At 41.5% G+C, this 26,720-nt stretch overlaps 1 protein-coding gene across 2 annotated transcripts in view; it reads left to right on the plus strand.

Annotated features, from left to right (window-relative positions):
• Positions 1-26,720, plus strand: part of GPR156 (G protein-coupled receptor 156) — an 87,484-nt gene that overhangs the window by 46,069 nt on the left and 14,695 nt on the right. Inside the window, exons 3-7 of one of the 2 annotated variants that reach the window (XM_017891371.1) lie at positions 13,219-13,348; positions 13,600-13,710; positions 20,188-20,313; positions 21,581-21,676; positions 25,580-25,816. In XM_017891371.1, the coding sequence (XP_017746860.1) occupies positions 13,219-13,348; positions 13,600-13,710; positions 20,188-20,313; positions 21,581-21,676; positions 25,580-25,816 (700 nt within the window). The remainder of the gene's footprint in view (positions 1-13,218; positions 13,349-13,599; positions 13,711-20,187; positions 20,314-21,580; positions 21,677-25,579; positions 25,817-26,720) is intronic. The other variant, XM_017891377.1, reaches the window with a different exon arrangement.

Raw genomic sequence — 26,720 nt, forward strand, 5'->3', positions numbered from 1 at the left:
AAAAAAAAAAAAAAAAAAAAAAAAAAAAAAAAAAAAAAAAGATAAGTATGTGCAGTGATGGATGTTGATTAAATTAATTTAATAATTTTAATTATTTCACAATGTATACAAATATCAAAATACCATGTTGTATACCATAAATATGCGATATTTGTGAATTATACCTTAATAAAGCTGGGAGAAAAAAACTGGAAATCCAAATATTCTTCAACAGGTGAATGGATAAACAGTGGGACATCATACAATGAAATACTAGCTAGCAATAAACATGGGACAAAGTATTGATACATACAACAACTTGGATGGAGCTCAAGGGCATATGCTGCATGACAAATGTGAGTCTCACAGGCTTACACACTGTAAGAGTCCAGTTCTATACAATGTTCTCAAAAGACAAATTTATAGTGATGGAGAATGGATTAGTGGTTGCTAGGAGTTAGGTTGGGGAAGTGTGTCACTATAAAGGATAGCATGAGAGAGTTGTGTTTTTAAGTGTGTATGTGTGATAGAACAGTTCACTATCCTGATTATGACGGTGGTTTCATGTGAATTTCATAAAAATCTGTATAGGTGATAAATTTCATAGGACTACACACACACACATACACATACACACAGAATGCACATAAAAACAGTTGAAATTTCAATAGAGTCTGTAGTTTTTATAATAGTATTGCACTAATGTCAATTTCCTGATTTTGATAATGAACTCTGGTTATGTACGATGTTATTGGGGAAAGCTGGGCTAAGAATACACAGGAACTCTCTGTGCTGTTTTTACAACCTCTTGTGAGTCTTAAATAATTTCAAAATGAAAAGTTTTTGAGAAAAATAAAGCACAGGGATTTCTGATGAAAGCTAAATTAGAAAGCACTGCTTGACATAATGCTAAAACAGGACCCTGGAAGTGGAGAGCTCATTGCCTGGTGGAGGTGGGAAAGGGGTAAAGGGAAGTGGAGATTCCTGCCTTGAAGAACATTTGGTAGAGCACAGACCAGGCCTCTCAAACTGGTCACTCCTGGCTTGGGGAGTAACTAATACTAAGGTGGAAAGGGAAATGAAAGCTTCCTTCTCATCAGCTTCCCACATGGGGAAGGGGGCTGGAATCTCTCCTCAATAGGCCTCCGTTTTCTCAATAGGGAAAATGGAGAGAAGGGGAAAAGGGTTCCTCCTTAACAGTGGTCACAAAAGGTTATGTGTGCAAACAGTGAAAGGTTAGATGGCATAAGAACTCAGGCTCTGGAATCAAACCCAGCCTCAAATCCAGTGGCTTGATTGTTCTATTGAACTTTGCTATATACCCTGTTTCTCTATTTAAAAACAGGAGTAATGATACTACTTATCTCTGACAGCTGAATATATTAGATTGTCTATATAAAGCGCTTAGCAACCACCTAGCACATAGATAATCAGTGTTGGCTACTCTTTTTAATACTATTCTACGCCATTACCAATTTTCTAAGAAATAACAATAATACCACTCAGATGATTCTGACCATAATGTAATTTTTGATGAAAGTTTCTTCAGGATCCTTCAATGCTTCCAACTCATAAATTATATCAGCCCTCAGTCAGTCCCTATATATGTAAATACAATTTAAATTAAAATTAATAGTTGTTACTTTCTATTACATGTCTTCTATGCGCTTTGCACTTTAAATACACTATCTCTAACCTTTATAGCAGGCAGGATAATTACTATTTTCCCCATTTTCAGATGAGGAAACTGCTTCAGAGTGGTTAGGCAAGTCTCCAACATCCATAAACAACACAGTAAACCTAGGCAGTCTGATGGCAAAGCCCAAGCTCTTTCCACTACACTGTTACCTCAGTAGTAATCCATAAAAGACGCTTAAACACATACACGTTGTCTGTTAGTTGTTCTTTTTACATCACATTACATGGGCAGACTCTACAACTCCTGCCACAGCCTGGCACAGACACTTCCAGGCCATTGCCGGAGCCAGTGGAGACACTAGACGACAGAAACCAAGAACCCAAAGGTAATTGTAGCAAGAATTCAGTCTGGAATTCAGTCAGTAGATAAATCCAAGAGGCATCATGGAAATTGTGCCAAGGTCCAAGGTCCAAGATCCAAGCCAGCAGTCAGAATCTAAAGGGGCAGGCAAAACCCAGCAGGAGGCTCTGCAGGCTCTGTGCCCCCCAGGTGATATATGACTTCCTCTCTGTCTCCTCTTGTTGACACTGCCGGCTATAAATGGGGGCTTTGTGGATCCCCAGTCAAGAAGGCAGGTAAAAATTCTTGACCTACCAGCACTACCACAGGACGTTAGAAACCAGGGCAGGAAGACCCTGTGTCTTCCTTAGTCAGTGTGATGAAAACCCAGGCAGTTGGGTCCACTAGTGGGAAATGAAAGAACACTGAAGGAAACCAGGAGTCAGGACATCATCTGGATTTGCTGTCCCAACATGGTCCCTATCTGGCGATTAAACAGCATGCAGATTTCTTCATCTGAAAATGAAGGAATCAGGTCAGATCACTGATTTTCAAACTGTGTTCCTCAGAGCACAGGGACTCCAGTCCTGCCGTGGAGAGATAGATGGGCAAGCAAGTCCTTCCTGTACAGCACGCATCCTTTCATCTCTTCCAAGTACTGAACCTTCTAATTCTAATGATTTATGCAGTGTAACAAGCATTTAGTAAGTTTCTACTAGGCTCGGGGCCTTGTAGAAGGTGCTGATGGGGACAAAGCTGAGTAAAACCCAGTCCCAACATCCTGAATTCCTAGATTCCGGCTTAGTGGGGAACCATTCCAGCAGCTGTCATAGTTCAGGATTCCTCTCAGATTCCAAGATACACCCAGGCCCGGAGTTCTGCCACAGAATCGAAGATAAGAAAGAAGGGAAAGAGGCCGAGTGCAGTGGCTCACGCCTGTAATCCCAGCACTTCCGGAGGCCGAGGCAGGCGGATCACCCTGGGGTCAGGAGTTTGAAACCAACTTGACCAACATGGAGAAACCCCGTCTCTACTAAAAATACAAAATAAATTGGGCGTGGTGGCGCACACCTGTAATCCCAGCTACTCGGGAGACTGAGGCAGGAGAATTGCTTGAACCTGGGAGGTGGAGGTTGCTGCGAGCCGAGATTACACCACTGCATTCCAGCCTGGGCAACAAGAGTTAAACGCCGTCTCAAAAAAAAAAGAGGAAAGAGGACTCTTCCCCAGTATGGCCAGTATGGCAGGCAATCTTTCCTGCCTCAAAGAGATCAATTTGCATGTCACCTGGTAGCCCATAATATTCTGCTTTAGCAGTGACTCCTTGTGATTGGATGTTTCCTAGGGCCAATTGTGCTTGTTCTTCATGCCCTACTTAAAATCAGGACATCTGCTCTGCCCTTTGGGAAGAGCTACAAGTCACCTGCCAGGAATTGCTCAAGGCCTTTTCCTGCAGCTAAACAGAGAAAGGAAGTTGAAATCACTGCCTCATAAATTACAACACATGCCAGGGTCGTAACCCTAGAGTCTGAGGTTCTAGGCGAAAAGAGGATTTTTTGTGTGTGTCTAGTGTTTTCCCGTGGCATTTAAAAGCACATCTAAAATATAATTGCGTGAGATATGACAAAAATACATTCAGAAACTAATTTTTTGAAGACAAACAAACAAAGCAGAATGTGCCCATAATATTCCTAAGTAAAGCCACACAAACTTCCTTTCCAGTAAAGGTATCCTTTGGGGCTTTTTCCACCTCCTCATCACCAACTTATCTTGAATTTATCACTATGCTTTTTCACTACTGTTCCTAAACTTCAAAGCATTTAGTCTTATATCCAAATTTCCATATTTCAAGCTTTTAAAATAGTTGCAAGGATGCTTTTAAAGTTGATCCTGGCCAGGAGAGGTGGCTCACGCCTGTAATCCCAACCCTTCGGGAGGCCAAGGTGGGAGGACTGCTTGAGTCCAGGAGTTCAAGACCAGCCTGGGTAACAAAGAGAGACCTTGTCTCTACAAAAAAATAAAAACTGGGTGTGATGGCATGCACCTGTAGTCCCAACTACTTGGGAAGCTGAGGTGGGAGGATCACTTAAACCCAGTAGATCGATGCTGCAGTGAGCCAAGATCATGCCACTGCACTCCAACCTGGATGAGAGAGTAAAACTCTGTCTCAAAATTAAATTAAATTAAATAGTTGATCCCAGCAAACTAACACTGGAACAGAAAACCCAACACCGCATGCTCTCACTCATAAGTGGGAGTCGAACAATGAGAACACATGGACACAGGGAGGGGTACATCTCACACTGGGGCCTCTTGGGAGGTGGGGGGCAAGGGGAGGGAGGGCATTAGGACAAATACCTAATGCATGTGGGGCTTAAAACTTTGATGACTGGTTGATAGGTGCAGCAAACCACCATGGCACATATATACCTGTGTAACATACCTGCACGTTCTGGACACGTATCCCAGAACTTAAAGTAAAATAAAAAAAGAAAAAAAAAAGTTGATCCTTAGGCCTGTTTATAGTCCAAGGGAGCTATGAATGTTGAAATTTGTACACTGTCAATATATATGTATATTCACATATTAATATCTATAATACACATAGATTCAGGAATATAGATTTTTGTCAAATGGCCTAGTGGATACTGATAAAACAACTTCTAATATTCAGTTAAAATTTTATTCTATTTTAAAGAAAAAGAACAAATAAGAAAATCGTCTTTGCAATGAAAAGGTCAGAAACCAAGGAGGTGGTGTCCTAATACGCTGATAGCAGAGATTATATCTCCTTTGCCTTCCTATCTCTGGTTCTTAATACGTTGGCAAGTTGGTATTTAGGAATTGTTGAATTAAGGTTTGGCACATGAAGATCATTAAAGTAAGAACTCATAAAGCATGGGAAAAACAAGGTCATTTGCTAAAGGGGAATTTGGGGGCACGATACTTAGCAAGTCTTCTTTTACACTTATAGCTAAATATTTTGTTTGTTTGACTATTTGATTGATTTGGATGTAAATTCTATTGCACCTCTGGTAAACCAAGTCAGCCTGCTCTTCCTGGTTAAGAAAGAGAGACAGAAATGCAAAGTGTAACCAGCTTATTAATAAAGCTAAGGATAGAGAAAAGAAATTTGTCTCTGGGCTGGGAGCAGTGGCCCACGCCTGTAATCGCAGCACTTTGGGAGGCCGAGGCGGGCAGATCATTTGAGGCCAGGAGTTTGAGACCAGCCTGGCCAACATGGCAAAACCCCATCTCTACTAAAATTACAAAAATTAGGCAGGGATGGTGGCACTTGCCTGTAATCTGAGCTACTTGGGGTGGCTGAGACACGAGAATCACTTGAACCCAGGAGGCGGAGGTTGAAGTGAGCTGAGAGCGCCTCACTACACTCCAGCCTGGGCAACAGAATGAGACTTTGTCTAAAAAAAAAAAAAAGGAAAAAAAAAACTGTCTCTGGCATAACTTGAGAAGGGAGAAGCTAGAAGAGACCTTTGATTTCATCATGTCCAAGCACTGCTAACCATTCAGCTATTCTGTGGGCAGAATGTCTTTGTTCTTCCAGATGCAATTTCAGCAGCTATGGGCCTGAACTGACAGTGCGGGGTAAGGAGCTCCCTCTCTCCATGTGAAATGAAGCAGGACTACAGGAAAGCAGGCTGATTTGGAAAGGCCAGGCCCACCCAGGACAAGAGGCGGTGCTGAATGTTTGGCTCATGACAAAACATAATTTACAAATTTACTGGCTTCAAGGATGTGAAAAGATATAATTTACTGGCTTCAAGGGTGTAAAAGTGCATGCTTCCTAGCCCAGCTGCAAGCAGCAACTCAGTCCAAGATCAGCAGATTTTCTGAAGCCTGGGGGTGGGATGCATGTTGTTAACCTCTGATGCAGATGTCTACTGAGAGTCTGTAATCTGTGTGGTCGTGAAGATGAGATCTCATCCATCAATTGCTTGACAAGGGCTATCATCATATCTCTGGGCCTACGTGGCCCTCAACACACAATGTGAGAAACATATTGGACAAAAGCATTTCCTGGGAGAATGCTCCAGCAAGAATTCAGCCATTGGCAAAGAATCTTTCAAGTGGCCCTATCTCATTGGAGACAAGTAAACATATATACACATGGGCATATGTGAATATACACACTCCTCCAAGGTGCTACACTTTCCTAGAAACAAAAAGAATGAGAGAGGAAAAAGCTTTACAGGCATCCTGTTAGGATGCTTTCTCTCATTTATTTTTAGACTCCTTTCAGCTCTATGCTGAGAGCGAAAGCAAAGGAAGGGCTTACCCAGAATGTGAAGCTTTTTAGTGAGGGTTTGGGGTGTGCAGATTTGCTAACGTGGTGAAAACCCAGTGTCTATGGAAGTTCACAGCATCCACAGCACTCAGAGCCCCCCAAATATATCTGGCCCTTGTGTTCACTAATTCCAAGGAATTATCAGCAATTCCAGGGGACCATGGGGATCACCCTGAAACCACTACAATTACCCAGAATGTGCCCCTCCTAACACATAGGCATTGAACAAGTTCCTAACTCCCCCCCAACTCTCACAGATCTCTGGTACTTTAAAAGCCTTATGGCACACATGCCTAGCCCTCAGCCTTCTGCCTAACAGGGGAGTGCTTTGCCAGTGAAAAATAAGAGTAGGGAAGAGGACAAAGAAAGGAAGAAGAGAAGGGGTTTCCATATCCATTAATGAATTCATTCAACAGATGGTTATGGAACACTTAGCATTTTCCAAAGACCGTGCTATGGTGTGAATTATAGAACAAGAAACAGCCTGGGTTTTGAGGAGTAGAAACTGTCCAGTAGAACTAACATTAAAAGGCAGTAATATAACATGACAATTGTACTGATGCACATAGACCCTGGAGTGTTGTAGGGACACAGAAGATGGCACCAAACCTAGACTGAGGGCATCATCTGTACAGATACATACTCTTATTTCTTTGAGTCCTGTGAGGTGAGTCACTCACAAAGAAAATGTACAGAAATAACTCAGAATAAATAAAAAGATGGATGGCATAGTAAGCTTGGCAGATCGATGTTGGAGAACATCAGTTTTGGTGGCAACAATCTGCAAGGTTGTCTAATTTTCTCCTGCACCTCTCAGCTGCCTGGATGCAAAAGCAGACAGTGGATTGTGGCTCTGATCTGAGTTTTACTGGGCAGATGCTACAGAAGGGCTTGTTTGAAAAGGGAATTGGGTGTTATTGAGAGAACAGTTCAGATGACCAACCAAGGATCTGAAATTGGGTTGAGATAGGAAGAGAGACTGATAGACTATGAGGAAGCAAAAGAACCAAGTGACTGGAGGTCTGTAGGCTGTCAATGTACAAATGTGGTAGGAGTAAGCACATGACAGGGCTGGAGGGTAGGACCCTCATTCATTTATTCCTCAAATGTTTATTGAGTGCCTTCAGTGTCCAGGTAGTGTTCTAGTTCTGGGAGTACATCATGCACAATTCTATTGGGAGGAGAAAGCAATAAACAAAATCATAATAAGTAAATTATGTAATATGTTAAAAGGTAATAAGTACTATGGTTGGATGGGGGCAGGGGAAGAGAATAGAGCAGGATGAGGATTCAGAATTCCACAGACAGGGTATAATTTTAAATAGGGTTGTCATCATAGCCCTGGTTGAGAAGGTAACATATGAACACACAATCAGGAGAGAAAGAGGATGAGCTATGCAGATCCATGTATTGAAATATTCCAGGCAGAGAGAACAGCCACTTCAAAGCCTCGCAGTGTGTGAGTGCCTGGTGTTTTCAAGGAACAGCAAGGAGGCGTGTGGCTGGAGTGGGGTGGATCTGGAGAAGATGTAAGAAATGAGGTCGAGAAACAACAGGGATCAAATGTGTAGGCTTTGTAAACTCTAGTAAAGACTGGCTTTCCCGCTGGGAAATAGAGAGTCATTGTGGGGTTTTGAGCAGAGAAGTGACATGATCTTATTTCTCTTTAATGGATTACTCTAGCAGCTATGTTGAAAATAGACTTGAGGGAAGTGCCAGGGTAGAAGCAGGGAGACCAGTTAGGAGGCTGTTGCAATAATCCAAATAAGAAATGCAAAGTAAGACTTTGATCAGGTGGTGGCAGCAGAGGTGGTGAGAAGGAGTTAGATTCTGGATGTATTTCGAGGATAGAGCCAACAAGATTTATGACAGATTGGATGTGGGTGGTGAGCAAGAGTCAGGATGACTCCAAGGTTTTTGGTTCAGGCAAATTGAAAGGTGGAGTTGCCATTATCTGAAATGGGGAAGAATGTGAGCGATTGAGAGGGAGGCTTGGAGTTAAATTTTGAACAGATTGTACTCAAATTGGTGTTGGGATATTGGTATTTAAAATTCCTGAAGGAGAACCATTCTGAATGACCCTAAGACCCAGAGTGTAACCTGGGGATGGGTGTCTGAAGAGGAATAAAGTGAAATCATTATGATTGAATAATTTAGAACTCTGGAGGCTGAAAGGCTAATGAAATCTCCTAGGATGTTCTACTGGGATGGTGGCCCAGGCACGAGAATAAGGAATGGGGTCAGGCCTTATGATAGACACTTTAAATACAAACAGGTAGAGGTCCCACTAATAGTAGCTTGAGGTGTGCAGAATTTTAATTGGGTGCAGATTAGAGTATACATTAGAAATAAGCAAGATATTAAAAGATCAAATTTGCTGAAACACATCAGATAACATTATGATAAAGCTGTTTGGAGTTTTATTTGAGATAGATTTATAATCCCATTGTAGCATGGATCCAAAATAGTAAGTTGATAAAGAAATCGGATACATTTTCACAATTTAAATCTTAATTGTTTTATTAGAAAGCATTTTGGAAAGACATTCATATTTGGTTTTGGATAGGTTAAAGCTCAGTGATATGATTTACATCAATTTTTGTAGCATTTTAGAGAGCATGGTCTTGTGACATCTTAGGAAAGTTTTCTGTTAGTCACAGCATGCCAACAAGTACCTTGTGCTCCATTCTTTGGCCATGTTTTCCAACTCAGTAACTCCAAATAAAATGAACTGCCAAGTTCAGAAAGTAACATTTGATAAAGTTTTGCAACATCATACCGTTGAGCTGGTGGATGTCACTTAAGCATCTGAATTCATTAGAGACTATTGAAATGATAATGCAGAATTATACAGGTTTTGCAGACGTAGTTTGATATTTACCTATATGTATTGAAACCTCACTTGAGGATAGAAAAGTCAAGAAAGTTCCTGTCTTACATTTCCACTCAATAAATGAAGAGGAAGAGATAATGAGATAGCTATATAATCCTTTAAAAAAAAAACAAAAACTTCACCTTGTTTCTGACTGACAGTAACCCAATTCAGGCATTTCTCTTCATAAATGGAAGACAAGTATTCTAGATAGTACTGGCTATCTGTAATTAAGTATACAATATTGAAATCTATTTGCTTTGTGGAAATTATGTGTTTGTGACTGACTAAAATATTCAACTATGTAGGTTTCATCTTTTAGCTCAATAGAAAAATATAAATGACATTGGTGGCTGAATTCCTACCAACGTGGTGGCAAAGACATTCCCCAGACATACATAATTCACCTGCTGAATTGGAGATGATTCACCTTTCAGTGACTTCACAGGTGTTAACTTGGCCAAACAAAAAAGGGAAATCATCTTGTATTCATCTTTTGTTCCCTGAGGCAAGTTTTCAGTAAGATTGCTCAGGAAAAATGTCACAATATGCATATATAAGTCCATAGTATGTCTATTTGAATAATGAATTAGCATCACTGTCTGAGAGGTGAAAACTATTCAATGTATATTTTGTGGAAAATGACTAAATTGAGTTCCTCTTAGCTAAATCAGAAAGAGAAGGAATCCTCAATCAGGATTTCATGAGTACTGTATCACTCAAAGGAAAACTGGTTGTATAGTGGTACTCAAATAAAATGGGTCCAAAGAAAAATTATGAGAGAAACTTACCGATCAGTGATCTAGACCAAACAGACATGTGGCTGTGAAATCCAGGCAGTTGCTTGGTGATGAGGTCACCGTCAGATAGTCATGGCTTATGTGCAGGAACATGAGAATGGCCATGGGGAGGAATAGCCGGGTTATAGGTCTTGCAGGAGTCCACCCACTGCTTGTGCCATTGCTCAAACTTCTGACTGCACCAAGTGGCTGATGCCAGGTCAGCAGTACTCTCTGCTCCGAATCAGTGTCAGCACCGGTCTCTCTAATGGAGTACTTTTCTTTAAAAAATGCTTTGTGAAGCTGCTGGTTAGCACTGTTCTTACTTCTGTAGTTAATATTCACCACATATTCCCCTTCTTTTGTGGAGAGATAAAGAAATTAAGGAAAATCACTCTCCATAAGTCCACAATCTGAAGACATGGAGGCTGAGGAGGCAGACCTGAATGAATAACTGGATCATACAATAGGGCTAGATCTTAAATTTGGATACAGGAGACTTAAGGTAAACCATAGAAGATTGTTCTTTATACATGTAGCTCTTTTGCTAAATGATAAAGGTGGTATGTTAAGATTAATGAGTCTGAATGTAATGTACAGAATGTACTAGAACAGAGAAAAATTGGTGTTTACTGAGAGCTGAAGGTTACATCAAATATCTAAAAAGTAGTATTTTTTCATCATCTTAAAGTTTGCAAAGAGTTTTGGCACATACATCATCTCATCTTTGCAATAACCTGTGGGGTAGATACAAAAGATGATGTTATTTTCATTTTACAGATAAGGAAATAGGAGCCTGTTTCCTGGTCAGACAGGCTTAGTCAGCTGTGAGTGGCAGAGCTGGTATACCCACCTGTTACCTTCGACTCCAGTTCCATTGCTCCTAACATGATTGTATCCTGGATAAACATGGTATCAAGAATGGAGAGGCTGGGCACGGTGGCTCACACCTGTAATCCCAACACTTTGGGAGGCTGAGGTGGGTGGATCACCTGAGGTCAGGAGTTCAAGACCAGCCTGGCCAACATGGTGAAACCCCATCTCTACTAAAAATGCAAAAATTAGATGGGTGTGGTGGCGCATGCCTGTAAACCCAGCTACTGGGGAGACCGATGCATGAGAATCGCTTGAACCTAGGAGATGGAGGTTGCAGTGAGCCAAGATTGCCCCACTGCACTCCATCCTGTGCAACAGAACAAGACTCTGTCTCAAAAAAAAAAAAAAAAAGAAAAGAAAAGAAAATGAACTTTGGGAGGCTGAGGCAGGCAGATCACTTGAGGTCAGGTGTTTGAGACCAGCCTGTCCATCATGGCAAAACCCTCTCTCTACTAAAAATACAAAAATTAGCCTGGTGTGGTGGTGGGCACCTGTAATCCCAGCTGCTCAGGGGGCTGAAGCAGAAGAATTGCTTGAACCTAGGAGGCAGAGGTTGCAGTGAGCCAAGATCACACCATTACACTCCAACCTGGGCAACAGAGCAAGACTCTGTCTCAAAAAAAAAAAAAAAAAAAAAAAGGATGGAGAGCGAGAGAAAGCTCAGAGACTTTGAAATAAGAAGTGAAAGAGGCCTGGCACAGTGGCTCACACCTGTAATCCCAGCACCTTGATAGACCGAGGCGGGCAGATCACTTGAGGTCAGGAGTACAAGACCAGCCTGACCAACATGGTGAAACCCATCTCTACTACAAATACAAAAATTAGCTGGGCGTGGTGGCAGGCGCCTGTAATCCCATTTACTCGGGAGGCTGAGGCAGGAGAATCACTTGAACCAGGGAGGGGGAGGTTGCAGTGAGCCAAGATCGTGCCACTGCACTCCAGCCTGGGCAACAGAGTGAGACTCTGTCTCAAAAAAATTTTTTAAAAAAAGAAGAAGTGAATGAAACCTGGCAATTGATTGGGTATTTCTGATAAAGAAACAGAAGGAAAGGTATTCCTAGGTTTCTAAAACCTGGAAGAGGAGGACAGTGAGATTATAATATAAACAGCTGATGTTGGCAACATGCCTATTATGTGCCAGGCCGTGTGCCAAGCAGTTTGCCATATTGCCTCATGAAATCCTCACAACTCTTTGAAGGTAGATCATATAATTATTATTCTCATTTTAGAAAGGGTATGCATGAAAGTTGCTCTCACTTTTAGAAAAATAAGAAAATCTTCGCTCCAAAACAAGGTTGAGCTCAGTTGGACTCACTGGCCTATGGTGACAGTACCTGGGGCCTGGGACATTGGTTTGGTGTTCTTGTGTGTATGGATGTATCACAATGCCAGACACAAAGTAACTAAGCTGTGCTCATAGCAGTTATGATGTTTGCAAATCCAGCACTGCCAAACTGTTTAGTGCCTCCTAGGTGCTTTTGCCTGTGGTTAGAACAAGCTTCACTAAGTGGCTAGTTTTGCCTTGGCCCTAGCCTTTAAGGCAGCCTGCCAGGTCACCAAGAGACATAGGTAAGAATGCTTTCCTCCTTAGTTATGATTTAAAAATAAAAGTATAGCAAAGTATAATTATCAAATGACTTTTAGTAGAAATATTGCATTTATATACACTATTTAGATTCCAATTCTTAAATACAATGGCTTTCTTTCTTGTTACTTGTAATTAATTAGTATCAGTCACTGTCCAGTGTGAGCCTGGCATTGCCCTTAGGTTAACCAGTTCACATCCTGAACCTCTGTTGGTGCCCGGGGTATTTGTCTGTACCCCTGATTATTCACATCTCCCTCTCACTTTCAAATTTGTCTCTAATCTCATCTAAAACTGTTAATACTTGAGAAAAGGCCCTTCCCCAATTTCCTGCTTCTAATCCCTTTATCCTCTTTCTTTCTTGGTCAAGTAGAGGAAAACGGTTTACATATCAAATAAAGCAAATAGTATATGGAAAAAAAAAAAAACTGTTTCCAAATAGTAGTTTACCTTACAGCTCATTTCTAAGGGCTCCAAACTCTGTGGGTATCTACCTGCTGGTTATTAATTCACTAAGCTGCACATGGCAGTCCCCTAGCAACCATAAACTTCATGGATAAAATCCCAACTCTTCTCCAGTACCACCTGTTTGTAGGTATTCAGCCTTCTTTTAAAAGACTTGGAGTTATACAAGCAATAAGTGCCAGAGTTTAGTTCTTTTTGAAAATAAATTTAAAGAAATCATAAGTTTTCACAAGGCTGTAAAGTGTTTTCTTCCCAGTGGTCCTTCACTCCGAGGCTGCACTGGAGATTACGCTGGTGAGGAAGCTTTGATCTCATAGGTCTTTGGCCTCAAGGCAAAAGGTCATGGCTGTAAGCGTCTTTCTTCCTGATCCCCTCTAGGATTGTGAAGATGTCCAGTCCCAATCTGAACATTGTGACCTTACTGGGCAGTTGTCTGACTTACAGTAGTGCTTACCTCTTTGGGATTCAAGGTGTTTTAGTGGGGAGCTCAATGGAAACTCTCATTCAGGTAGGTGAAGTTTTAAAATTTGGTTTTGACTAAAATGTTAAAGTTGTGATGATTTTTTTAAATCAGCTGCTCCCATGGGTGGTGGTTACCTTTATCCTTGGTGTGGGCACTTTTCGAGGCAATCCCAGAACACTTGGTGAGGTTCATTCTGTACCCCATGCCCTCTGTGGGACCCAGACCCTGCAAATCAGAGTGTGTGGAGAACTGACAAAGGTTCCTCTTGTGACTCTTCTGTCCCCTTCCACCTGTAGATAAGACTGTCCATGCTGTGCATTGGGACCTCCCTTGTGTTTGGCCCCATTCTGGGAAAGAGCTGGCGACTCTACAAGGTGTTTACCCAAAGGGTGCCGGACAAGAGAGTGGTAAGTAGACAGCAAGTACACAATGCTTGATTGTAGATGGCAGCTTCAGCATTAGTTAACAGCTGGAGAAACTCATGCAGATGACTGAGCCTAGCCCTTTTCAGGACATCCGAAGTTCTTGTTTCTCATTCCAAACCCTGGAATCCTGCGGCCTCATAAGGCCTCAGGCCTGGAAGGCTGTGGATCACTGCTGTTGAAGATAGGGCTTCAAACATGGGCTCTGGTTCCTATGTACCCCAGGCCCTGTGGGGACATGTGAGCTGGCCAATACCTGGCGCCAGTGTGAGGCCAAACAAGATGCCCAGAGACTGTTGTTTGGCACAGGTGTGAGCTGGAAGTGAAGGGAGGAAGAGTGATTACAGAGAAACTATAGCAAGTAAGTAGTTATTTCCTTCCCTGGAGCCCAGTTCTTTTCTATATAGAAGGCAGAGAAGGATGTGCCCAGAGAAGTGAGCAAGGAAGAGCAGGAAGAATCAACCCTAAGTTATGTAGCAGCCAGATCACCGACATGTCCCTGAGATCAGTCATCAACTTAACCACATTTCCCCATTTTCTCAGGTTGTCTGATGAGACTGCTCAAACCTCAATTCCTGACCAGTATCCTCATTGGGTATAGGCCCTGCCCAGACCCAATATATCATTCAGTTGGTGTTTACTTCTCTGGAATGATGGGAATTTTTTCTTAGCAAATGTTATTGAATGGCGCATACTTACCAAAAGCTCAGCTGTGAGCAACCATACCTGTGAAGAAGATTGCCTGAAAGGACAAAAACTGCATTCATCCCTCAAGAACACTGATTTCTTTTTTAAACATAGGTTTATTGAAGTATAATTGACATGCAGTGAACTGCACATATTTAAAGCATATGATTTGCTAAATTGTGACATGGATATACAACCAAGAAACATGGTGCATAATGAACATATCCCTCATCTTCAAAAACTTCCTTGCAACCCTTTGTTATCTCCCTCTCCTGTCCAATCCTTATATCCCTTGTTCCTATCCTCAGGAAATCATTGATGTGCTTTCTGTCACTGTAGATAAATTTGCATTTTCTAGAGTTTTCTATAAATGGAATCATACAGTATGGACTCTTTTTTCTCTGGCTTATTTTACTCACATAATTGTTTTTATGAATATTATAGTTATTTATGTTGTGTGCATCAATAGTTCTTTCTTTGTTATTGCTGAGTAATATTACAATGCATAGACACACATTTGCTTATCTGTAGATGGATGTTTGGGTTATTGCCAGTTATGGCGATTAAAAATAAAGCTACTATGAACATTCATGTACAAACTCTTTGTTTAGACATAGGCTTTTATTTCTCTTGGGTGAAAACCTAATTTTTGTTTAGAAAAAAATACTTTAAGAGTAGGACGATTGGATCATATGGTAAGTGTATATTTAACTTTTTAAGAAACTGTCAGATTGTTTTTCAAAGTGGTTGTACCATTCTGCATTTCCACGAGCAATGTATGAGAGTCCATTTCCTCCACATTCTTGGCAACATTTGATTTGATCAGTCTTTTTCATTTTAGGCATTCTAATAGGTATGTGTGGTAGTATCTCATTATGGTTTCAAATTTGCATTTCTCTAATGCAATATTGAGTATTTCTTTACAAGCTTATTTGCCATCCATACACCTTCTTTGGCAGACTGTTCAAATCTTTCATCCTTTTTTTTTTTTTTTTTGAGACAGAGTTTCACTCTTTCACCCAGGCTGGAGTGCAGTGGTGTGATCTTGGCTCACTGCAACCTCCGCCTTCCAGTTGCAAGTGATTCTCCTGCCTCAGCCTCCAAAGTAGCTGGGATTACAGGCACCTGCCACCGTGCCTGACTGATTTTTGTATTTTTAGTAGAGACAGGGTTTCATCATGTTGGCCAGGCTCATCTCAAACTCCTGACCTCGTGATCTGCCTGCCTTGGCCTCCCAAAGTGCTGGGATTACAGGCATGAGCCACCGCACCCAGCGTCACCCATTTTTAAATTGGATTTTTTGTTGTCTTATTATTGAGTTTTGTGAGTTCTTTTTATATTCTGGATACAAACCCTTTATCGGATGTATGATTTGCAAAGATTTTCTTCCAGTTTATTCTTTTGTTTCTTTTACTTTCATTTACTTCAGAGTGTCTTTCAAAGATATTTCTAATTCTGATGAAGTCGAATTTACCAATGTGTTCTTTGTTTTCAGGTTTTTGTTTGTTTGTTTGTTTGTTTTTTGTATTTTTAGTACAGACTTTACCATGTTGGCCAGGCTGGTCTCAAACTCCTGGCCTCAAGTGATTCACCAGCCTCAGCCTCCCAAAGTTCCAGGATTACAGGCATGACCCACCACACCTGGCCCCATTGTGTTCTTTTATGGATCATGTTTTTGGTATTATATTTAAGAAATTTTTGCCTGACTTAAGGCCCCAAAAGGTTTTCTCATGTGTTTACTTCTAGAAATTTTAGAGTTTTAGCTTTTACATTTAAGCCTATGATCCATTCTGAGTTAATTGTGGTATATGGTATAATGTATTGATTGAATTTTATTTTTTTACATACAGACATTTGATTGTTCCAACACCATTTGTTGAAAAGATTGTCCTTTCTTCACTGAATTACCTTTGTGCCTTTGTTGAAAATCAGTTGTCCATAGGTGTGTAGATCTATTTCTGGACCCTCCATTCTGTCTCACTGATGTGCCTGTCTCAACAGCAATACCGTATTACCTTGATTACTGTAGCTTTATACTAAATCTTGAAATCAGGGAGTATTAGTTCTTTGGCTTTCTTCTTCTCTTTCAGTGTTGTTTTGGCTAATCTGGGTCCTTTGAATGCCCATGTGAATTTTTGAATCAGTTTACTGATTTCTACAAAAATTCTTTTGAGATTATGTTGAATCTAATAGATGAAATTGTGGAGAATTGGCTTCTTACTAATGTGTATCTTTTTTCCCATGAACCCATTTATTTAGCTCTTTAATTTTTCCCATCTTTTTTTGTACTTTTCAATATTGTTCTTTCACATCTTTCATCAAACTTATTTCTAGGTATTTTATATTTTATACCGTTTTATATGTTATTATTTTTTAAATTTCACTTTCCAGTTGTTTGTTGCTAATATATAGAAATATAATTACTTTTTTTTTTGTTTGTTTGAGATGGAGTCTCCCTGTGTCATCTAGGCTGGAGTGCAGTGGTGCGATCTTGGCTTACTGCAACCTCTGCCTCCCAGGTTCAAGCGATTTTCCTGCCTCGGCCTCCCAAGTAGCTGGGATTACAGGTGCCTGCTACCACACCCGGCTAATTTTTGTATTTTTAGTAGAGACGAGATTTCACCATGTTGGCCAGGTTGGTCTCAAACTCCCGACCTCAGATGATCCGCCTTCCTCGGCCACCTGAAGTGCTGGGATTACAGGCATTAGCCACCGTGCCTGGCCACATAAATATAATTAATGTTTATATGCTTAGCTTGTATACTGCAACCTTTCTAAAGTACGTGTTAGTTCTAGCAGCTTTTTTTTTAGACAGAGTCTCACTCTGTCGCCCAGGCTGGAGTGCAGTGGTGCAATCTCAGCTCACTGCAAGCTCCGCCTCCAGGGTTCACACCATTCTCCTGCCTCTGTCTCCCGAGTAGCTGGAACTACAAGCACCCGCCACCGCACCTGGCTAATTTTTTGTATTTTTAGTAGAGACGGGGTTTCACCATTCATAGGATGGTCTCGATCTCTGACCTTGTGATCCACCCACCTCGGCCTCCCAAAGTGCTGAGATTACAGGCGTGAGCCACCGCGCCCAGCCTCTAGCAGATTTTTATAGTCTGTCAGATTTTCTACATAGATGATCATATCATCAGTTAATAAAGATAATTGATTTCCAATCTCTTGTTTGATTGCACTGGCTAGAAACAATAGTACAATCTGAATGGAAGTGGTGAGAGCAGATACCTTTGTTATTCTTGATCCTATGGGGAAAACAGTCTTTCAAAACTAAGAATGATGTAGCAGTAGTTTTATTGTAGATGCCATTTATCCAGCTGGGGATATTTATCCATTCTTATTTTGCTGAGAGTTTTAATCAAGAATTGATGTTGGGTTTTGTCAAAAACTTTTTCTGGGTCTATTGAGATGATCATATGGTTTTTCTTTTTTTAGTTCATTCACGTGGTGGATTATGTTAAATGGTTTTTTTTTGAACCCTTATACAATAGACTTTATTTTTTAGAGTGGTTTTAAGTTAACATAAGAATTGAGCAGAAGGTACAGAGGTTTTACATATACACTCTTTCCCCACACATGCATAGCCTCTTCCATTATCAATATTCCCCATCAGAGTGTATATTTATTACAATTGATGAACCTACATTAATACATCATTATCACCCAGAGTCTGTACTTTACATTAAGTTTCACTTTTGGTGTTGTACATTTTATGGGTCTGGACAAATGTACAATGACATATATCTACCGTTACAGTATCCTACAGAGTAGTTTTACTGCTCTAAAAATCTCTACGCTTCTGCTCTTTATCTCTTTATCTGCCCATATGTTAAATGATTTAGGGTGTCAAACCAACCTCCATCCCTGGGATAAACTCCACTTGGTCATGATACATTATCCTCTTCCTAATTGTTGGACTCATTTTTATAAAAACTTTGTTTAGAATTTGTACATTCATGTTTTAATACATATTGCTCTGTAGTTGTCTTGTAATATATTTTCTAGTTTTGGTATCAGGGTAATGTTGGCTTTATAAAATGAGTTGGGAACTATTCCCTTCTTTTCAATTTCAAGAAGAATTTCTATAAAATTGCATAATTAGCACTCATGTATAAGTACCTTACAATAGTAAGGTACTTTATCCCTATTCCTATCTTTGGTGTTACGTTTTAAGCCCCATATGATTCTTTTGTTTAATAAATCAATTATCTTTTAAAATATTTTATTTTTTTATTTTTAAGACCCAGGACAACATGCTGAATTTGGTTATTTTCTTTAGTGATATTTAAGTAATGAAAACTGATCTTGTATTTTTCTGTTTAGTTACCTTTTCCAGTGTTCTTAATTTCCTGTATAGATCCACATTTTGGTCTCATATTATTTTCCTTTGCCTGAAGGATATCTAACATTCCTGTGTGGGTGTGCTACTACTGAATTCTTTCAGCTTTTGATTATCTGAAGAAGTCTTCATTTTGCCTTTGTTTCTGAAAGATATATTACTGAGTATAGAATTCTAGACTGAAATTTTCTTTTCTTCTTCCAGTACTTTCAAGATATTCCTGCACTGTCTTCTCACTTGGCCTTGAATCTGATGAGAAGTCTCATGTTTATTTTATGTCTACACAAAATGTGTCTTTCTTCACTGCTTGTTTTGAGTAGTTTCGCTTTATCACTGGTTTTGAACAGTTTGATTAGGCAATTGGTTTGTTTTTAATTTTACAAACACTTTCAATCATATAACTGGTTGTGCTTCTTTCTTTTCATTGGTTGTCAAAAGCTCAGATCCACATTTCTTCTGCTCCAATTAGTAAATGCTATTATATGTACACTCTTCATCTGAGCCTTCATCATAATTCCCTTTATTTTCTCTCTTCCCTGATGTTTAATGTTTTAATCCTATCACAGTATATATTTTTCTCCATTTTATTTTTGTAGTCACAAACTAACACATTCTCTTCATCCTAAGTCAAATACGAATGGTTCCTGACATACAACAGTTCAACTTACAGTTTTTCTGTTTTACAATGGTGTGAAAGCAATCCACATTCAGTAGAAACCATACTTAAAATACTCATACAACCACTCTGTTTTTCACTTTCAGCACAGTAGTCAATACATTTCATGAGATATTCAACACTTCATTATAAATTAAGCTTTGTTTTGGACGATTTTGCCCAGGTATAGGCTAATATAAGTGTTCTGAGCACATTAAAGGTAGGCTCAGTTAAGCTGCAATGTTTGGTAGGCTAGGCATATTAAATGCATTTTTGACTTATTATATTTTCAACATACGATGAAAATGGTTTTATTTTTGATGGTTTTATCAGGACATAACCCCATCGTAAGTCAAGATCGTAAGTCAATCTGTAGTTCATGTGCATATAATGAAAATGCTAATGATTCCTTCTGCATCTCTGAATCTCACCCTCTCAGTTAATAGTTATTAACAGTGTAGTGTGACATCCATGTCTTTGTGCTCATATAAACATATAGAAATAATAGTTTATTTATTTTATGGAACACCTTGAGTCCTTTGTGGGAAAAGGTAGGATATGAAGAAGTTAAACAAATGGAAATGTGTAATGCTAATAATGATATCAGCATAGAAGTCATTATAAATGTTTGGTGTCTGTTTCATTTTTGGTAGCTACATTTGAAGCTCCTTGGGAGGGCTGACCTTGGAGCATATAGCTGAGAGCACTTGGGATACTCTAGCCCGTGTGTCATATAGCCAGTCAACAAGGAGAAATTTTGACCTTGACTCTTTTACAGATTATCAAAGACCTGCAGTTGCTGGGGTTGGTGGCAGCCCTGTTGATAGCTGATGTGATCCTGCTCGTGACATGGGTGCTGACTGATCCTATCCAGTGCCTCCAGATTCTCAGTGTCAGTATGACGGTGAGGGGCCAAATCCCTAGGGAATCTCATCCCCAAACTGGACTGACCTCTGTGGATACACAGGAGTCATCCTTGCAACAAGAAGATAAAGGACTCCAAGAGGAGGGAGAGTCAGGAGCTGTGGCTTCCATGAAATCCTTGCTCTTGTCTGCTGCCACTCCCAATGCTCCTCCTGCCCTAGTGTCTCTTTGTGGGCATACAGTGAGATATCAGCATGCTGGAATCTGTCTGGCAGTTACCGCCACTTCCACATTATCAATAATTAAAACTTTCAGCTATTAGCAGTTACCTTCCCCTAATTGTAGAGGTGGAGGTCGTAGTTTAAGGTGGCCTTTGGAGTCAGTCAACCCTGGTTCAAATCCCAGCCCTACCAAGCTCACTAGCTGTGTGACCTAAAGTTATTTAACCTCTCTAAGTCTGTTTCCTAATAGGTAAAATTGAGATAATACTACTACCTATTGCATAGGGTTGTGGCAAAGATTAAATGAAACAATGTAGGTAAAAGACTTAACCGTGTCCAGTACATAGTATTCAATTAATAAGAAGTATGGCCGGGCATGGTGGCTGGTGCCTATAATCCCAGCACTTTGGGAGGCTGAGGCAGGCAGATCACTGGAGGTGAGGAGTTTGAGACCAGCCTGGCCAACATGGTGAAACCATGTCTCTACCAAAAATACAAAAATTAGCCAGGCATGGTGGCACATGCCTGTAATCCCAGCTACTTGGGAAGCTGAGGCAGGAGACTCTCTTGAACCCAGGAAGCAGAGGTTGCAGTGAGCTGAGATTGCGCCACTACAATCCAGCTTGGGCGACAGAGTGAGACTCTGCCACAGAAAAAAAAAAAAAAAAAAAAGTATTGTATATCTCCAGCCTCACAAGGGGCTTAGGAATACAGTAGAATCATGGAATTGTGACATTGCAAGATTAATGTTTAAGGATTCAATGATTTGCAAAAAGCAGGTGCATAATGAAATAGTTTATAATTTTGTTGAGGCACTAATTTGATAGGGGTAGCAAAGCACATAACTGAGGGGTAAGCCCTATTGTCACCAAGCACACAGCTGTTAGCCCAACTTTATCATCTGTTCTCCTAACATATAGTCACTCTCATTTAGGTTCTAGTGGAGTCACTTAAATGCTACAGTTTTTACATACTGAGGGGGAAATCATGTGCTGTAGAAAAATTAACACTCCAGGATGTTCACGAAGATCTGTGTGTTCCTGGTAATTGTGGGCACCTCCAGTTCTGACTCTGTGTCCCTTCTAGGTGACAGGGAGAGACGTGTCCTGCACTTTGACCAGCACCCACTTCTGTGCTTCCCAGTATTCTGATGTTTGGATTGCTCTTGTTTGGGGATGCAAGGTTGGTAACCACATCTGATATGGTCTCTGTCACCAACAAAATGGGTATGAAGAGAGAATTACAGGAATTAACAAAGTGATGTCTGCAAAGAATCTTGAACTCAGAGGAGACCTCTGTTGATGCATAAACCTCAAAGCCATGACCGTTTTTACTTTTCTGTTTTATTTGTTTGGGGAGACTCTCCCAACTCTTTAGACTCCCTCATTCAGTCCTGCCCCAAATCATCTGGAATTCACGCACTGTTTCTCCTATTTATTCGTCTGGTTTCTTAATTGATTTGACAATACCAGTTTTCCCTTCAGCTTCCTTGCAAGGGGAATTATGAGGAGACATTTTACCCAGCTTTATTTGTTCTCCTAAGTGCCCTTATTATGCCTCTTGTGTGTTTCTTCAAGATTTGGGCCAAGGTGTCCTGCTGCCTTTCACCCACCTGACTTTCTCGCTGTGCTTGGAAGTAAGGCTGGCTCTGAGACAGATGGCAGCATTCATGGGGCCCTTTGAGGAGTTCCAGCCGTCTCACAGTGTCTCCCATACTGCCCCAAATCTCTCACCATTAGACTCATTTGTCTCTGTTAGATGGGCAGAAGTAGGATATTATTTCCAGAAGGTAGAGGATACCTGCATGGAGCACTGAGGACAATCCTTAAAACAGAACAGCTGGTTTTCAGCTTAGAAAGACAGAGAATTGGTACTGAGGGGTACAGGGCAGTGCTGATTCCACAAACAAGCAAGCCCTGCCTGACAGCAGACTACCTGTTGACTATCAGGGCAGAGAGGTCTGGTTGACTGATTACTGGCAGAAGAAAAGGAGGAGTTTTTGTAGAAATAAGTGTCCTTTAAGGGTAAACTCTGGCCGGGCACAGTGGCTCACATCTGTAATCCCTGCACTTTGGGAGGCTGAGGTGGGTGGATCACTTGAGGTCAGGAGTTTGAGACCAGCCTGGCCAACATGGTGAAACTCTGTCTCTACTAAAAATACAGAAATTAGCTGGGTGTGGTGGTGTGCACCCATAATCCCAGCTACTCAGGAGGAGAATCCAGTAGGCTAAGGCAGGAGAATCGCTTGAACCTGGGAGGCGGAGGTTGCAGTGAGCTGGTATTGCATCACTGCACTCCAGCCTGGGCAACAGAGCGAGACTCCATCTCAATAAAAAAAAAAGAGTAAACTTTACCCACTCCACCACTAAGAAAGTATTAGAAGTTGTTGCTTCAGAGGAACAGGTTTAGGGGTGGGCCAAAGTGGGGCAGGGAAACATTCCTTTTTAACTATGTGCAAATATTACTTTGACAGAAATATTTTTTAAAAGAAGACTCTAGGAAGTGAACAGCTCTTGATCTCCAGAATCTTGCTAATGGTTAAAAACTGAGCTTCAGTTGTGACAGATCAGGGTTTGAATTCTGACTCCACCCCTGCCTAGCTGACCCTGAGCCTCATGTAACCTCTCTGAGCCTCAGTTTCCTCATTTTAAAATGGGGATGATGATAATATCCCCTCAGAACTGTTCTGTTTCTAAAGAGTTAATGCATGTTAAGAGTTTTCAGCCACTCCTGGTCCATAGCAAGAGCTCAATAAATGTTAGATATTGTTATTACTGTTCTTCCACTGCCCCCTAGACACTTCTGGAAAATACATTGCCTCTGTTGGTTCCTTGAGTCCCTGTAGAAGAGTGTGTCCTCCCCAGCCCAGAAAGCCAGCACTTCCCCCATAGCTACTTACTTTGTGACTCAACTTGATTTATTTTCTCCATTGCCTTTTTTATACTCCCATTTCCATTTTATTTTACTGTAGTATCTTTCCGTAGGAAAAAGAAGGAAAAGGAAGGAGCATCAGGAAACTTACTGAGCCAGACCCCATAGACTCCTTGGTCAGTGAGAAGCTCCTCAGGAGGACCTCAATCTCCACATTAAGTTCTAGGACCCCCCACCTGAGTCTGTCAACTGCCCCTTACCCTACACTCCTCAGCAGTTAAGGCCAGTGATATGCAAGGATCAGATATGACTCACTCAAACACCAGCCAAGAATGTATAGACACTTGATTCACACCCATTTCCCCTTTAACAAGAATTTTAATGGAATTAAAATCTTTTAGTGGAATCATATCTGAACATTTCAAAATCGCAGAATTAATTTCATTTCCCTTTGATTAAATTAGCAATGATCCAACTCTGCTGAATACCACCTGATGGCGTTAGTTACCCAAAAGTCGGGCTTCCCTGGTCTCCTGACTTATGTGTCCTCTAGTTATTGAAGATCTCAGGGTGGCCACATTTGGCCCTCAGGCCCCATTTGGGACACTGGGCATTAGGGGAACCTGGAAGGTATCTCTTCCATGCTGACTCCTTCCCTCCTGGCATAGCCAGTTCTCCAAAATATATTCTTTAGGGCCACCCATGAAGGTGGAGTTGACCATGTCATATGATTTCAGGGTCACCAGCAGGTGCCCTGCTGATACCTGCCCTTACTTTCATTATTAGTTCTCCCTCTGAATCCCACAGTCCCACCCCCACCTTGTCTCCCATGGCATCTTCACATTCTGATGTTCACATGAACATTTTTAGGCCGGGCACAGTGGCTCACACCTGTAATCCCAGCACTTTGGGAGGCTAAGGCGGGTGGATCACCTGAGGTCAGGAGTTCAAGACCAGCCTGACCAACATGGTGAAACCCCATCTCTACTAAAAATACAGAATTAGCCCAGCGTGGTGGCACATGCCTGTAATCCCAGCTCCTGGGAGGCTGAGACAAGAGAATCACTTGAACCCAGGAGACAGAGGTTGCAGTGAGCAGAGATCATGCCATTACACTTCAGAAGATTTTTGTGCTTACCTTAAATCTATCTAGCAGACCAAGTGCCTTAAAAGCCAGGACCATGACTTCTTTGTGTCACTATCTTCTGCCCTACACCTACTATGGCACTGTGCACATAGTCAGAAAGGTGAACCTAATTGAATCTATATGTTATGTATTATTGACTATTGCTTTGATTTCTGTATGAATGCAGCTCCTATGGAGGGGGCAGCACTTTAAGATGCTATGAGTTATATTCTCCTTAATACAAATGACAACTCAGAGCAGGTTTATATTCATAGGAAAGAGAAAAGAATAGGGCCCTGGGTTCCTTGTAGGGGAGCAAGAAATGTCACAAAAAGGGTGAGAACTATAGATGGAGCTTTTGCTGCCTATGCCTGCCCCCACAGTCTTTCCTGGGTCCCAGGCTGCCTTTGTTCTCCCCTTTTTTTACCCTTCATCTCCCATAAACACTCACTGGCACAGACCCGCTGCTAGCCTGTGGAGATCCTTTGTGTAAATTTTTAAAAGGCCCATCCCTTCTCATCAGATGCAGTCTTGCAGGTGCGAGGCTTGACAAGCAGATGGTGCCTTTGGGCAAATTAGAGAAAAGAGCCCCTTCCTCTGGGCACTGCCCCGGCTGTGGCACGTGACTTGACAAGCAGATCACAGGTCACTTTCAGCTTCCCTGTGCACCCTCAGCTTTGAGCAGTGCAACACTGGACAATGGCTGTGGAAGCACTCACTACCAGAGGTTCTGTGGGCCCACTGTCCTCCTGGTGCCCAACAGCTCTTTCTGTAGGGATACTAACCCACCCACATGATCCTGTCCTGTGCCTTGTCTCAGAAGAGTCCTATGTAATGGCTGACTTGCTGATTTCTGATAAACTAATTCTCAGCGAAGCAGAGAAACAATAACATTGATTAAGTACCTAGTAGATATAAGGGGCTGCCCTGAGGGTTTTCCTATGTGATATCTTAGTAAATCCTAATAGCAGTCCTTAAGGTAGGTATTATTATCCTAATTTTACAGATGAGGACATTGGTTGCAAACCTACTGCTCATTGACCTCTTGTTTCACTTCTCTGAGCCTCCGTCACCTCTTCACCCCCCAGGGCCTGCTCCTGCTGTGTGGTGCCTACCTGGCTGGCCTGACTGGCCATGTCAGCTCTCCTCCTGTGAATCAGTCCTTAACCATCATGGTGGGGGTCAACCTCCTTGTACTGGCTGCTGGGCTGCTTTTTGTAGTCACCAGATACTTGCACTCCTGGCCCAACCTGGTCTTTGGACTCACATCTGGAGGGATCTTTGTTTGTACAACTACAATCAACTGCTTCATCTTCATTCCCCAGGTATGGATTTTGCAGGGCTGGTCCTCTTAGTCACTCCAGAGTTTTTCACTGACAAATTGCTCTTTTTTTCCTACTGATACCTTTCCATGCCACTTATTGGAGAGTCAGAAAGCAGACAGGGGATCCTAGTGAGCTGGTTGCCTTTGTCCTTCCTCACTGTCCTGGTCAGCAAGGGGGACAGGCCAGAGTGGTCCAAGCAGTGGTGGTAGCCCCTGTTTGCACTCTTCACACCTGTGGTGCCTGCCCCTTGTGGGGGCTGCCTCACAGTCCTGCTTTTCCACCCTCCGGCCTGCTGCGCTCATTCCCCATCCTCCTCTCATTCCCATCATGTTATTAATATTTCTTTCACTAGCCTGGGAGCAAGGAACCTTTATATTTTTCCATTTGGGGATTGCAGACTCACAGGAAAAAATCCATTTGGATAGAACTTTATGATTTAAAATGCTTTTCCTTTCTTTTATTGGAGGAAAATATAGAACATTTCTCTGCTTTTACAATAAGGAGAGGTAGAAACTAAATAAAATATGTTTCATATTATGGGAATTTTAAAAAATCAAATGAGGGAGGAAGACAGAAGCAGAAATAGCCAGATAGCAAAGAAGAAAGGGAGTCAGAGGGAACAGAGAAGGAATCTTAGGCTCAGAAAGGAAAGGGGCGTGGAATTGTTCGTGCTGCACCCTGGGGACCACCAAGCCACATACATCTAGGTTAGTGCACTTGGCACTAGGCACCTTCTTGTTTCCCTCCTAGTTCTCCTTTCCTCCCTTCTGAGTCCTCCCTCATCCCACTCCTCCCTCAAGACCCTGTCCTGATTCCCACTGCAGCTTCCAGTTGACTGTAAACTAATTCCTCATGAGGGAGCTAACTGATCATTTAAGTGTTGGCTGATGGCAGGTTACATTGT

This window comes from Rhinopithecus bieti, unplaced genomic scaffold (assembly GCF_001698545.2).
Source record: "Rhinopithecus bieti isolate Rb0 unplaced genomic scaffold, ASM169854v2 scaffold_759, whole genome shotgun sequence".
Taxonomy (NCBI): domain Eukaryota; kingdom Metazoa; phylum Chordata; class Mammalia; order Primates; family Cercopithecidae; genus Rhinopithecus; species Rhinopithecus bieti.